The sequence below is a fragment of the Nicotiana tabacum genome, chromosome 19 (assembly GCF_000715075.1).
Source record: "Nicotiana tabacum cultivar K326 chromosome 19, ASM71507v2, whole genome shotgun sequence".
In the NCBI taxonomy this organism is placed as follows: domain Eukaryota; kingdom Viridiplantae; phylum Streptophyta; class Magnoliopsida; order Solanales; family Solanaceae; genus Nicotiana; species Nicotiana tabacum.
In genome coordinates, this window is record NC_134098.1 from 46,772,246 (window position 1) to 46,784,982 (window position 12,737).

General features: G+C 37.3%; 1 protein-coding gene across 1 annotated transcript; it reads left to right on the forward strand.

The window, feature by feature from the left end:
- The first annotated feature begins 3,780 nt into the window (after positions 1–3,780).
- Positions 3,781–10,817, forward strand: LOC107762481 (serine/threonine-protein phosphatase 7 long form homolog). Its single transcript, XM_075238935.1, has 6 exons — positions 3,781–3,862; positions 8,082–8,875; positions 8,960–9,623; positions 9,696–10,355; positions 10,441–10,530; positions 10,613–10,817. The coding sequence occupies exons 2-3, from the start codon at positions 8,222–8,224 to the stop codon at positions 9,128–9,130; spliced, it is 825 nt and encodes a 274-aa protein (XP_075095036.1). The 5' UTR covers positions 3,781–3,862; positions 8,082–8,221; the 3' UTR covers positions 9,131–9,623; positions 9,696–10,355; positions 10,441–10,530; positions 10,613–10,817.
- Positions 10,818–12,737: the final 1,920 nt, after the last annotated feature.

Consider the following 12,737-nt stretch of genomic DNA (forward strand, 5'->3'; position numbering starts at 1 on the left):
CTCCAACTCTCCCTATTTAAATTGATTAGGCCTTAACCATTTCTCCATTTCTAATTTTCCAGCCGCCAAAAATTCTTTCTATCTTCTCTCATCTCTTATACACATACACATCTCCTCTATGCATATCAATGGCAAACCCATATGAAAACCCTTCTTCACCAGCCAAAGAATCATCACCTACACCTTCAACCACACCTATCTCTAAGAAACGACATTTCAAGATGCTTGCTCATAAGACAGTCACTGGCAGTGAACAAATCAAGAAAATAAATGAGAAATTGAAAGCAAGCCAAGAAGAAGAACCTTTCAAGTATGAAACGGAGGGAGAAGAAACTGTTTCATCTAAAATAGACAGGTAACTTCTGGTCTAAATATTGCTTCAATCTTTCAAGTCTGCAACTGAGGGAGAAAAAACTATTTCATGTAAAACAGACAGGTAAATTCTGGTCTAAATATTGCTTCTGAGGTCATTTCTGAAGTTGCTGAGAATTTGGAGAACAGATTTGGTTGGTACGATCGCTGGGATAGAAATTAATGTAGTCTAGTATAGTTGGTGGTAAAAATAAAAAGAAAAAAGAAAAAGAGAGTGAGGGTGTTCAAGGAGATGTAAGGGGAAAGGGAAAATGAGTGGTTGAACCTTCACCTACTCCTGTTGGGTTGACTGAGGAAACAAGGGTAATGGCGTTATGGAGTGAGGAAGTAGTTAAGGAGGAAAAAAGTTGGAGAGAAGAAGGAGGTAGTGGATCTGGTAGGCACAGAAGAAGAGAAAGGTTGCCTCTTCTATCCTTGTAGAGACTCCTCCTATAAAAGAAAGAGCTACAAGGAGTCATAAGAAGCAGAGTGAGGCTTAACTTGAAAGAGACTTAGAAGAGAGTAAAAGAAAAGCTGTTGCAAAAGGAAAGAAGAAAGTGAGTGAACCTGTTGAGGAAATTGAGATTGAGGAGATGGACTTGGTCCTTCATGATCAGGACGAGGAAAATGAGGTGGAAGTTGTGACTCCAAAAGCAAAGAAAAGAAAGACTTCCAAAAAGAAGTCTCCTTCAAAGCCTGTTGATGCATAGCCTTCTACCTTAGCAAAAAGAACCAGGTCTGCCAGGTAATCTAGGAAAGTGCAAGCAGTAGAAGAACAAAAAAGTGAATAAGAAGAGGAAACTAATGAGGAACAGGACAAATTGGGGAAGTTTGGGAAGCGAATAATCTTGAAAGGTAGACTCCTCAGGGACTTGGAGGAGGAAGGAATGGTGACGCTGCTGGAGAAGCTTGAACTTCAGGGATGGAAGGACATGATCCTTCAGATGGAAGGAAGACTAGCCAGAGCTGAGATTGTGGAGTTTATGGCTAACTGTTAAATCAAGAATGGCAAGGTCACCAGTGTAGTAAAAGGGGTGACTGTGAGCTTTGACGACAAGGAACTGGGAGTAATTCTAGGGGTACCTGCTGAAGGATACAATGACTATAAAAAGCTGAAATGGCCAAGCCTAGAAAACCTTCCCACCTCCCTTGCCATTACAAGAAAATTTGCTGATAATGAGTTAGAGCTACAGCCAAAGGCTGTGTACAAACGTGAGATGAAGCCTACCCACAAGTTGCTCGTCGAATTTGTCAACAAGGTTGTGTTTCCTAGGTAGGAAAGAAGTCACATTGCCACCTTCATGGACTTAGTCCTTATGGAGTACCTGGATAGAGGGAGGCAGATTAATTAGCCGGGGTTTATCATCCAGCTCCTTGATAGGGTACTAATTGGCACCAAAACGCATGTCGTACCCTATGGATTAATTCTAACTGTTTTGCTTGCTCACTTCAATATTCCCCTCAAGAAATGGGATGTTAGCACAAGCAAAGATCACTTTGGGGCCAACACTTTCACTGCATATGACTATGAAGTTCATACTGCTCCCAAAGAACATGGTTCATCTAAGATGGTGCCTGTGAACAGAAAAGTGAGAGCCTTGGTGCAGGAGAGTGGGGCTAAGGATGCTGAGATTGAGAGGTTGAAGAAGAGGGTGGCTGAAGTAGAAACTGAGAGGGATGCTCTCAGAACTGAGCTTGCAAAGGAAAAGGAGAAGAATGAAAGCATCCTTCATGACATGTTAAAGCTGCTTCAGGCCATAAATCAAGAACCCGGTCCTTCCCAGCCTTGAAACCTTCCTAGCCTAGTTAGAAAACAGTGACCCGGATGGGATTTTTTTTGTCTTTTTGCTCATGATGTAGTACCTTTATTTCCTTCTATGCTTTGTGGATGACTCTTATCAATGATAATCAACTGTTTTTGCTCTAATTATTTGTTGATGCTTCTTATGGCTAATATCCTTAGATTGATAAGTGATACTTGACTCCATGATTGCATTTGAAGCAGCTTAAATGGCCATGAGTAAGATTTGCTAAAATCTGGCTATCTAACATAATTATGCAACTTTTCGATGATGCCAAAAGGAGGAAGATAGGTTGTGCTTTTACTTTGGACTGTGATGTTTATAATCTAATGAACCTGGTCCTTGATGATTTGTGACTTTAAAATGAAAAGTGTTCTAACATTGTGTTGATATTGAAGCTGAATTGAAACAGGTTTCATGCTTATGAAAAGCACTCAATTTGTCATCATTTAAAAAGGGGGAATTTGTTGGCCTGAGTAAGTTGTTTTGATGATTGACAAAGAAACACACGCATGAACCAGGTCCATACACAGTGTACACAGACACGGGCAGATTCAAGTACAAGGCATGCATGTGAAGGAGATAATCTTAAGTAGGACTCCTTACTCGAAGAGAACTCTATCCTAGCTAAGGAAGTAGTTAGAAGTTGAAGATAACTAGAACTCTTCCACCATGGAAGAGTATAGCATTAGAACTCTAGTTATTTCCTATTCTACTAACTCTATATATATAAGTTCGTTCTCCTTTACATGTGATGCACAAACGCTGAAGTTAAGCAAGAATTGAGAATAAAATAGCAAGGCATTTTGCAAGCGATTCCTGTGTGATTCAAGTGTGCGATCCTGAAGCTACATGAACCAGATAGAAGAACCAGTTCCAAGTGTCTGTCTTTTATTCTAGTTTCATTGTAGTAGGGCTTTTGAGTTGTATCTTTTAGCTTTCTCTAGAAGCATTTGTACTAGGTACTCTGAGTGTATTGTTCAAGTTAGAGTTAACTTGATATTGTCGCAACAACCTGAGGCTGGATGCCACAAAGGGTTAGAGGTAATCCTTAGGTTTACAAGAGTTTTGTAAATGTTGTTTTTGGCTCACTGATTTAGTGAAATGTTGGGAAAAATCCTACTGGGTAGTAGGTCGTGATTTTTTCACCTTTTGAGCCGGGTATTTTTCACGTAAATATACTTGTGTTCTTTACTTTCTGCATTATTAATTCTGCAACTGTAGTGTAAGGAATACATAAAAGAACCAGGTCCTATAATCGAGTGCACGCGAAAATTGAACATCGCACAAATCACCCTTTTGTGTGGTATTGAAATATAAAACATGGTGACATGAGGGTAACTGCCCCATTTCTTCTTTTCATCTTGTGTTATTTTAATGTAGTTTGGCGTCAAGAGAATGAGACGACGTGACACCAAACAGAAATATGTGGCATGATCATAAATTCCGATTTTTTGAAATGGAGGAATAAAACGAAGAAATATGTCAATTTATATGTGGTGGGGAAAGAAAATCTAGTACTAATACGATCAGTCACTTACGAAACGACAACTCATTACACATCTTCTTGTTATATATATTTCTTCAAACCAACAAGTATTTCCCTACCATAGATTTTTAAAATGGACTGGTACAATCTTTGCGTCCAAATCAGTGCCTCATCATTTCCCCTGCCCGGAAAAGGAAAAGAGAAAAGAAGAAGACTCGAGGTAGGTAGTCTTGTACTAGCCTATTCTTCTGGCAACTACTCAAGCCAATGCACTTAAATCTGCCTGTAAATTTCTGCCTTTTGGATTATAAGTTATAATGAAGGCAATGACATCTTTGATATTAAAATGGATTTAATTAGTTATATTAACAGTGTATGGTTTTTTCATACTAGTAGTGTAACTTAACTTTTTTATACCAAGTGAGTTACCACTTTATCACCAACTTATTTCAAGTGATGATTATCGTAGAAATTCACATATTACCTTTTAAGTTATCTTATTTTATAAATATTTTTTATAATATCAATTATAAAATTTAAATTCTATTAAAATCGGAAAATCTTTGTAGTGCGAAGAGTGTCACTTCTTTAATTTGTCTTTTCAAATTTAATTTGAAACATTGTACATGTGAAAAATTGGCTTCTAGCCCGTTTGGCCAAACTTTTAAAATCAATTTATTTTAAAAAGTAATTTTCTCAAAAGTATTTTTCGGTTTGTGTTTGGCTAATTAAATTGAAAAGTACGTTTGAGCAGCAATAAGTGTTCGGCCAAACTTTTAAAAAGTGATTCTAAGTGTATTTTTCTCAAAAATACAAAAATACTTTTGGGGAGAAATTATTTTTTCTGCTTCTACTTGAAATCACTTTTCTTTCTAAAAGCTTGGTCAAACACCTTAACTTTGTGGGGGAAAAAAGCATTTTGGCAACAAAAAAAAGCATTTTTCGCCAGAGAAAAGCTTGGTTAAACGGGCTAAAATAGTTAGGCACCATAATCTATATGAACCATTAATTAAGACTCATGCACCAAGAGTTGATTCAGCTTATTACTGTGTAACGCATAGAAATTAACTACGTAATTACCCCGAATAGAAACTAAACTAATAGCTTGTTTGGCCAAACTTCTCAGCATATCAAAAGTGCTTTTTTTTTTCAAAAAAGTGCTTTTTTCTCAATTTAAGGTGTTTGGCCAAGCTTTTTTTTGAAAAAAAAAATGCTTTTGGCTAGAAGCAGAAGCAGTTTTGAAGAAGTAGAAAAAAATAGTTTCTCCCCAAAAGCAGAAGCAAAAGCAGTTTTGACTTTTTTTCTTACCAAAAATATTCTTTGTAAAATATTATATATACCAAAATAACCTTACTTAGTTTAAACTATTAAGTAATATAAAATACCTTTTGGGATGAACTTCCATATTTATTGGATGATTTTTGATATATTTAAATTATCTTGAAAGAATAAAGTACTTTTCAATTTTATTTTTATATTTTACTTAAATAAAATAAAAAACTTAATTATTATCTTTAATAATAAAAATTTATAATTATTTATCTACTTATATAATATTAACTATTAAGCAAATCTTTTTATGTCCTTATTTGTAATTTGACACATAAAAGCACTTTTTGAAAAGCTTGGCCAAATACAAATTATTGTTCAAAAATATTTTTCAAATTGATTAGTCAAACACAAACTGTTTTTCTCTAAAATTACTTTTTTGAAAAGCATTTTTAAAAAAAATACTTCTCAAAATAAGCTGATTTTTTCAGCTTGGCCATACAGGCTCTAAGGCATCATGCATTTAGGCTATAGGACTCACCTAACACCACTACTATACAAGGGACAGTGACGCGCCATAATTGTAAGATTTGCGTCTTATAATTCTTTTTGTTGGAATATGATTTAGCCAAAACCCTGAGCATGAATGAGAAGGAAAGGTTGTAGAAGCATATACGTGCACAACATTAAAACGTTGGCCTTACAAGTATTTTAATCACCGCAAGTATATGCTGTTTGTGTAGCTTGTGATAGCATATGCGCTTGAAATTGAAATTGAGAGTCCTAAGAGAATGTATCTCTCAGCCCCATGTGTGTGCGTACAAATTTTTGTCCTTGTTTTTTCATTTGTCCACGCCACTCAGATTTTCATAAGCGATATTTACGTATGAAGAAGTGAAAAATTGAATAAATTATTATAACGCTCATTTTTTATATTTATATCCGATAATTTATTTTTTTTATTATTTATATATACATATTTAATAAAAATCTTCAACGTGACACCGGATGGAACGAAGTAGATAGCCCCTGCTCAAAAGTTTTACTGGATTTAATTTATATGCAATGAGCAGCTTTTTTACACTAACAAGATATTTTAATCTATGATTATAATATGTTATTATTATTTTTATTAGTTATTACATAGATACTTATCATAAGATTCTTTTTGTAATTACATTATGACGAATATAATAGTGTATACATTTTTTACCCTTGTCAACGTGCATTGAACATAATCGCAACTTTTGTATCTCATCAAAAGAAAATATGCATAAAAGTATCTCCTCCCACCACATGCACATCCACAGTTAATTAGTTAACTAAGAAATGCTAAATCTTCCTAATGCATTACATATTTGTTGGATAAATTCACTACTGTTTTAAATTTAATTTCATTAGTTCTCAAACACTCCAAAGGTCTATTTCAAGTGACAAAGTGAACCAACTTCTTTTGTCTTCTGTTCTTTATTGACTTTGGCGCAATCTTCTTTAGATCGACTTAATTAATCTTCAACCGCCTTCTTTATGTTAAAACTTAAAAAAGTTCAATTAGGACTCCTATGTTAACTTTGACGTTGTACTTATCGTAAAGTAGATAGAGGGCAGTGTTGCTATCGATCGGAATCCAAAACCTAAATGTAGTCTTTTTGGACTCAAGAGACACGAATACGTTATAAAAAATAACTGGATACCATTTTATATATAGCACGGTTATTTATCGCGCTTTACTTTAACGACAGTTTTGAACTACAAATGTATAGCGCGGTGAATAACCGCGCTATATTTGAACTATAAAGGTATAGTATAGCGCCTTATATATGCGCGCTATACCTATATAAAAAATCGTGGCTTCTCCTTCGCCAACCAGACGCGAACCAGCAACCCCTTCCCCCCCCCCCCCAATACAAAAAACTCCATTGGAGCCCATCGGTCCCACAAAAAGTATAGATTCTCGGTATTGTAGCAAGGTAACATCGGATCTAAGGCGTTATTGCGTAGTGGATTGCTCGTTTCGGCCCCCCAAATCATCAAATCTTCACCTTTCAAAAAATTTAAAATCGAGATATTCCGACTTATTTTTTGTTAAAACTCATGTACTAAAAATGCCTATTAGTTATTTTTTACTATGATATATGTTCTTTCGTGATTGTTTTGCGATTTAATTAATTTGTTATTTTTTATCTGGATTAGATTATTATTGTGCTAAATAAATTAGTAAAATAGAGAAATTGTTATTTTATGAATAATTAATGTTATTAGTTGTTATAAAAAATATTTATTTGTTATTTTTTACTGTGATATATGTATTATCGTGAAACAGCCGAGGATCTTTCGTAAACAGTTTCTCTACTCCTTCGGGGTAGAGGTAAGGTCTGCGTACACACTACCTTCCCCAGACTCCACTAGTGGGATTTTACTGGGTTGTTGTTGTTATTATTGTATTGTCGTGATTGTTTTGTGATTAAATTAATTTGTTATTTTTTATCCGGATTAGATTATTTATGTGCTAAAAGATTAGTAAAATAGATAAATTATTATTTTATGAATAATTAATGTTATTTAGTTCCCTTTAGTGTTATGTTGTGCCCGTAATTTTAATGTATTGCATGTAAGTGTAATGTAGTGTCCTTTAGCGTAGTACAATGTAGTGCCCTTTAGCGTAGTATCTTTGTAGTTATTGAAATTAATCATCGGATTATCTATCAACCCCAAAAATATCTGGAAAAAAAAAATGATAGTTCAAACACAAAGTATCTCGAATACTAGTCAACAAATGTAAGAAAATAACATAAAAACAATAATATTTGTCAAACTAATTATTTGTATATGAATACTTATTAATTAAATCATGTATTCATATAAAAATTAATTATTTAATTCTATTATACCCAAAAATAGGTGAATAAGAAAGAAACATATAAAATAAGAAAGAAACATATAAAATAATAAACTAACATATAAAATAATAAACAATCATATAAACTAAGAAACTAACATATAAAATAATAAAATAATATATAAAATTATAATATAGAAAATGTATCAACCTAAATAACAATATAGTAAAAATATCGATTAAATATTAATATAAAAGATATTGCAATATATTTAAAGATGTTAAGCAATTAAAAAGAAAAATACTTTAATTGATATTGTTCAATTTACAGACATCGTCATGGAGGTTCCCCATGCGCATCCCGGACCTGCATCTCTAGAGTTACTGTTGCTACAGGCCAACCATAGGTCTTCATACATATGGGATGGGCAGTGTTAGTCCTAGACATTCCGCCCCAGATGTATAGACGATATGTGGGATTTCATTCGGGCCCACCCACTCCATCCCTGTATAGTTAGACGCCTTCAGGATACAGGTTTCTACAGGATCATAGAGATCGGCCAGTTGCAGTTCGACTGGGCGTTGATCACGGGTATGATAGAGCGGTGGCAACCGGAGACGCACACGTTTAATCTACCCATCGACGTAGCTACCATCACGCTTGAGGACGTGGAGGTTCTTTTCGAGCTGCCGGTTGATGGATTACCTGTAGCTTACCCGCATGCTCTCAGAGACTATAGGGGATTGCATTACCTGCATATGTTGCAGCGGCTCACCGGATTCCAGCCAGCGGAGGAGACTGCATTGAGTGGGGCCAGTCATTTGCAGCTGACGCCCATCCGGCAGCATCTGGAGGTGATGGATGTGGAGATTACGGATGATTCACTGCCGGAGGTTATCGACCGGCACACGAGATTGGTGCTTCTGCTGATGTTTGGTGGTGTATTTTTCCCGAACACTTCGGGAAACCTAGTCAGCTTGAGATTTTTATATCATCTTGAGCGGCTAGATGATTTACCTGGTTACTGCTGGGGTGCAGCTGTTCTAGGTTACCTGTATAGGCAAATGTGTCGGGCTAGCATGGGCACCCAGAGAGACGTTGCCGAATTTTTACTGTTGCTGCAGGTGAAAACATAGTCAATTCTTTTCATGATTATAACATACATAGTGAAAATATACCTTAAATTTTACGTCCACAATCTCTATTAGGTTTGGGCCTGGGAGCGGTTCCTGCAGTTCCAGCCACCTCTACCACCTATCACTCCGGATGCACCACCTTTACCGTTTCTCCCTTTAGCTTGGAGGTGGGTTGATAGGAGAGGCTACGGAAGCGAGTTCGAGGCTATTTGCTTGAAGACGCGCAAGTACATGTATTCTTAAGTTTACTTGGCCTGGCTTTATATGTGTTGCATTTACTCACGATTCCTGTGTTTATTAATAGTTCTTATGAAGGCCACACAGTGACGCGCTCATAGCTGGTATGCCTGATTATTGCTTCCGCAACTGAGCTATGTGGATCTCTTCCGTCCCACTGATATGTCTTGATATTGTCGAGCATCATGACACCGAGTGAGTCCTTCGCCAGTTTGGTCAACCGCAACTTGTACTTATTCCGCCCGCTTGGCTTAGGACACATTACCAGCGGGATGATCGTTCCAGGGCTGATCAAACATACTTGGACTGGCTAGAAGCCCAGATTGAGATTTGGGACCAGAGGTATAGCCTGATTCCGCCACCCCCTCCACCTGAGCGTACGGCTTGTGAGCATGAGTATATGGGTTGGTATCGCAGCGTTACCCGACTTCTCATCGGGAATCCCGTTCATCGCGCTGGTGGTCGGTATATTCCATACGCCGTGAGGCATAAGACACTGGTATATTATTTGTTATACTTACTTATAAAATTAAATTATCCTTCCTTAATTAATATTTGACATGTTATGCAGGCTATTGGCTTACATCAGTTCTACCAGTTGGGGACTGGAGATGCAGCAACATACCGGCGAAGGAGCGGCAGCTTTGCATGAGTATAGACGGCAGGTTATAGATCTGGCTGCCCGGATATTGAGGCGTGCCGAGATGATGAGCAATTAGGATATGAGGCTACTTATGTGCCGCTAGAGGAGTACCATCATGGGCCACCAGTGGAGCCTGAACGTCGTAGACGTGGCAGGCATGGCTAGAGAGGAAGGGGTGTCCCACGCGTTCGTGGTGGTCGGCGAGGACGGGGTCCCCAGCAAGGGGGCGTTGAGGCACCCGTGGAGGCTATTAGAGATGATCAGCCGGGTGACCACCCTGAGCCACACGATGCTCCTCATGATATTCCGTCATTCAGCCTTCAGCTGTCGCCAGGGACTTCACAATTGACCCGTCAGCTCCATTGTTGATCGCGGGCACATCCATTACGACAGGAGTGGGATTAATATTTTCCTGATCCCCTTGAGCCATCGACGGTTGCTGAGGATTGTCCGACACGAGACGTGCAAAGTGGGCGACGACTGAGTTATGGATCATCATCGAGGGATGCTGAGGATCTAGCACATACTTCATCTACTCCAGTGCACCTCGATGTTCCAACGGAGCGTTGCGCTGCTACTCAGGCATAGGTTTGTTTGTATTACTATTATTTCTATTTGTTTTTATCTCATTGATTAGTTAGTAATATCTAAAGTATTTTTATTTTTTTTAAAGACATCGGCATCGCTCGTCACGAAGGCCGCATTGTGCGATACTAAGACGCCGGAGACAGATGATCTAATTTAGGAGCCCGTTGAGACCATGGTATGTCCATTAAAAAATATTTTCCTAACACGTACGTTAGTAATTATTATTTCATATAGTCAAATATCTTATTATTCTGTAGGTTACTGCCGGCCCGACGGCTGCTTCTACCGAGTCTGCCAGCCTTACCCATTGCAGCGTATCCTCCGATAAATAGGAGACGTGATGAGGATGATCCTGATAGCGTAGCCGGACGGGATGGGATGCGCCTCAGGCCAGCAAATGCTTTAAAGCATACAAGTTGTGGGACACATTGACATTTATTATTATTTGTATATATGACATTAAATATACAATAGCAAAATTATTTATATTTTACACAATTTGCGCATGTGTTTTTATTTCTCGAGATATTTAGTAGTTTAACAATACAATACAAAAAAAAAGAAGACAAATTAACATAAAATTTAAATTAGTTACCAATTAAATATCATACATGACACGTATAACATAAAAATAAAATACTACACTCAACGCATCAATGTGTTTGTTTAGTCACTATCGCCTATTATTCTGTGCTTCAACCACTTAAATTTCTCCTCCAACCTATTTATTTCTTCTTCTGCCTCTTTTAGTTTCTCCTGCAATGCCGCAAGTTGTTCTTGTAGCTTCACGATCTGGAGTTCATATTCACCGGTCAGATTTCAAATGTTTAGCAAATATGATTTATAGTATTCCTAATTAATGGGTTCATCATACCATTCATCAAAACCACATTTCTTTTTGTCCTACCAATGAGAGAATAACACAAGACTATTAATTAACATGTTATATAAAAAGTATTAACAAACATTTCTTCCAAGAATAATAACTTATAACTTATTTACACATCCAACGTCTGTGCCCTAGATTGTAATTTGACCAACATGGCTTCAAAATCGCATGTTTGCCACAGTAACACCTTAGTACGTAATTGCGTTTAAACATGTCGTAATGCTCGAAAATGGAAAATTATTGGAAAGTTTTTGTTTTCGTTTCGTTACAATGCAAATAATAACTAAAATGCATGAGGTTTTTATAGGCAGCTAAGAGTGATTTTAGGTTACATAAGGCATATTGGTGCGGCACTATGTTTCGCGTGATAATGATTCTTTCGGGTACTAGTGGGTCCAGCTTTGTCAGTACGATAGCTTTTCAGGTCAGCGGCCTTTTCAGGTCGACATGAAAAAACACATAGCACTTATTGGTGAGGCAATATGTTTCGCATGATAATGATTCTTTCGGGTACAATTCGGTCCAGCTTTTTCAGTACGACGGCTTTTCAGGTCAGTAGCTTTTTCAGGCCGACAGCTTTTTTTTTCGACATGACAAGACACATAGCGCATATTAGTGAGGCGCTATATTTCGTGTGATAATGATTCTTTCGAGTGCAAGTGGGTCCAGCTTTTTCAGTACAACAGCTTTTCAGGTCAGCAGCTTTTTCAGGCCGACAGCTTTTTCAGGTCGACATGACAAGACACATAGCACATATTGGTGAGGCGCTATGTTTTCGCTTTCATACAAGTCGACATACAGCTTAGTTCTTTTTTAGTTGAACCAAGAGATCAATACTCAAATACCATTTGAAGAAGCAGAACAACATCCAATTCAGAAATGCCACTAACATTTAATAAGTGGTTTACGAAGAGGCAAAAGGTGAAGGTAGTTCAAAAGATCCAAATGGAACACGTCATAACATAATCGATCCCTACCTTGAAAAAAATATGCTAGGTTGTTATACTGATTTGGTTGATGACAAGTGGTATGGTGTTCTACGTCCCTTGGAAAATAAGCCTATCAATATACACATAGATCTAAAAGGTGCAGGGCACATTATTGAGGGTGAAGCGCATTCTACAAATCCTGAAGGTATGCGAATTTGGGGTGAAACACTACAATGGATTCCCCTTTACTCAAAACGGTGTGATTATGAAGTAATATGTCACTGGCATGGGCTTATTGTACCACAAGCACTATCTGCAACCTTCTAAACAAACACACAAAAAGATGAACCAGAAGTGATTTGGCATTTGATGAAGGAGATTCTAGAGATGGAAAAGGCACTTGTTGTTCATTATGCTATCGATGATCTTATCTACCTGGAAGGAACGGAGGATCAGTAGTAGGATTTATTAGAAAATAAAAAAATGCATAGAGACAATGAGTGTCCTGTTTTCCCAATAGTTATTGAGTGGGAGGGACTACCTAAGTTTCTACCACAGACGTTG

Bases quoted from the DNA above. Each gene is read 5' to 3' on its own strand.
- LOC107762481 (XM_075238935.1), top strand. From the start codon at position 8,222: ATGTGGGATTTCATTCGGGCCCACCCACTCCATCCCTGTATAGTTAGA. The intron at 8,876-8,959 runs GTGAAAACATAG...AATCTCTATTAG, and splicing joins AATTTTTACTGTTGCTGCAG to GTTTGGGCCTGGGAGCGGTT.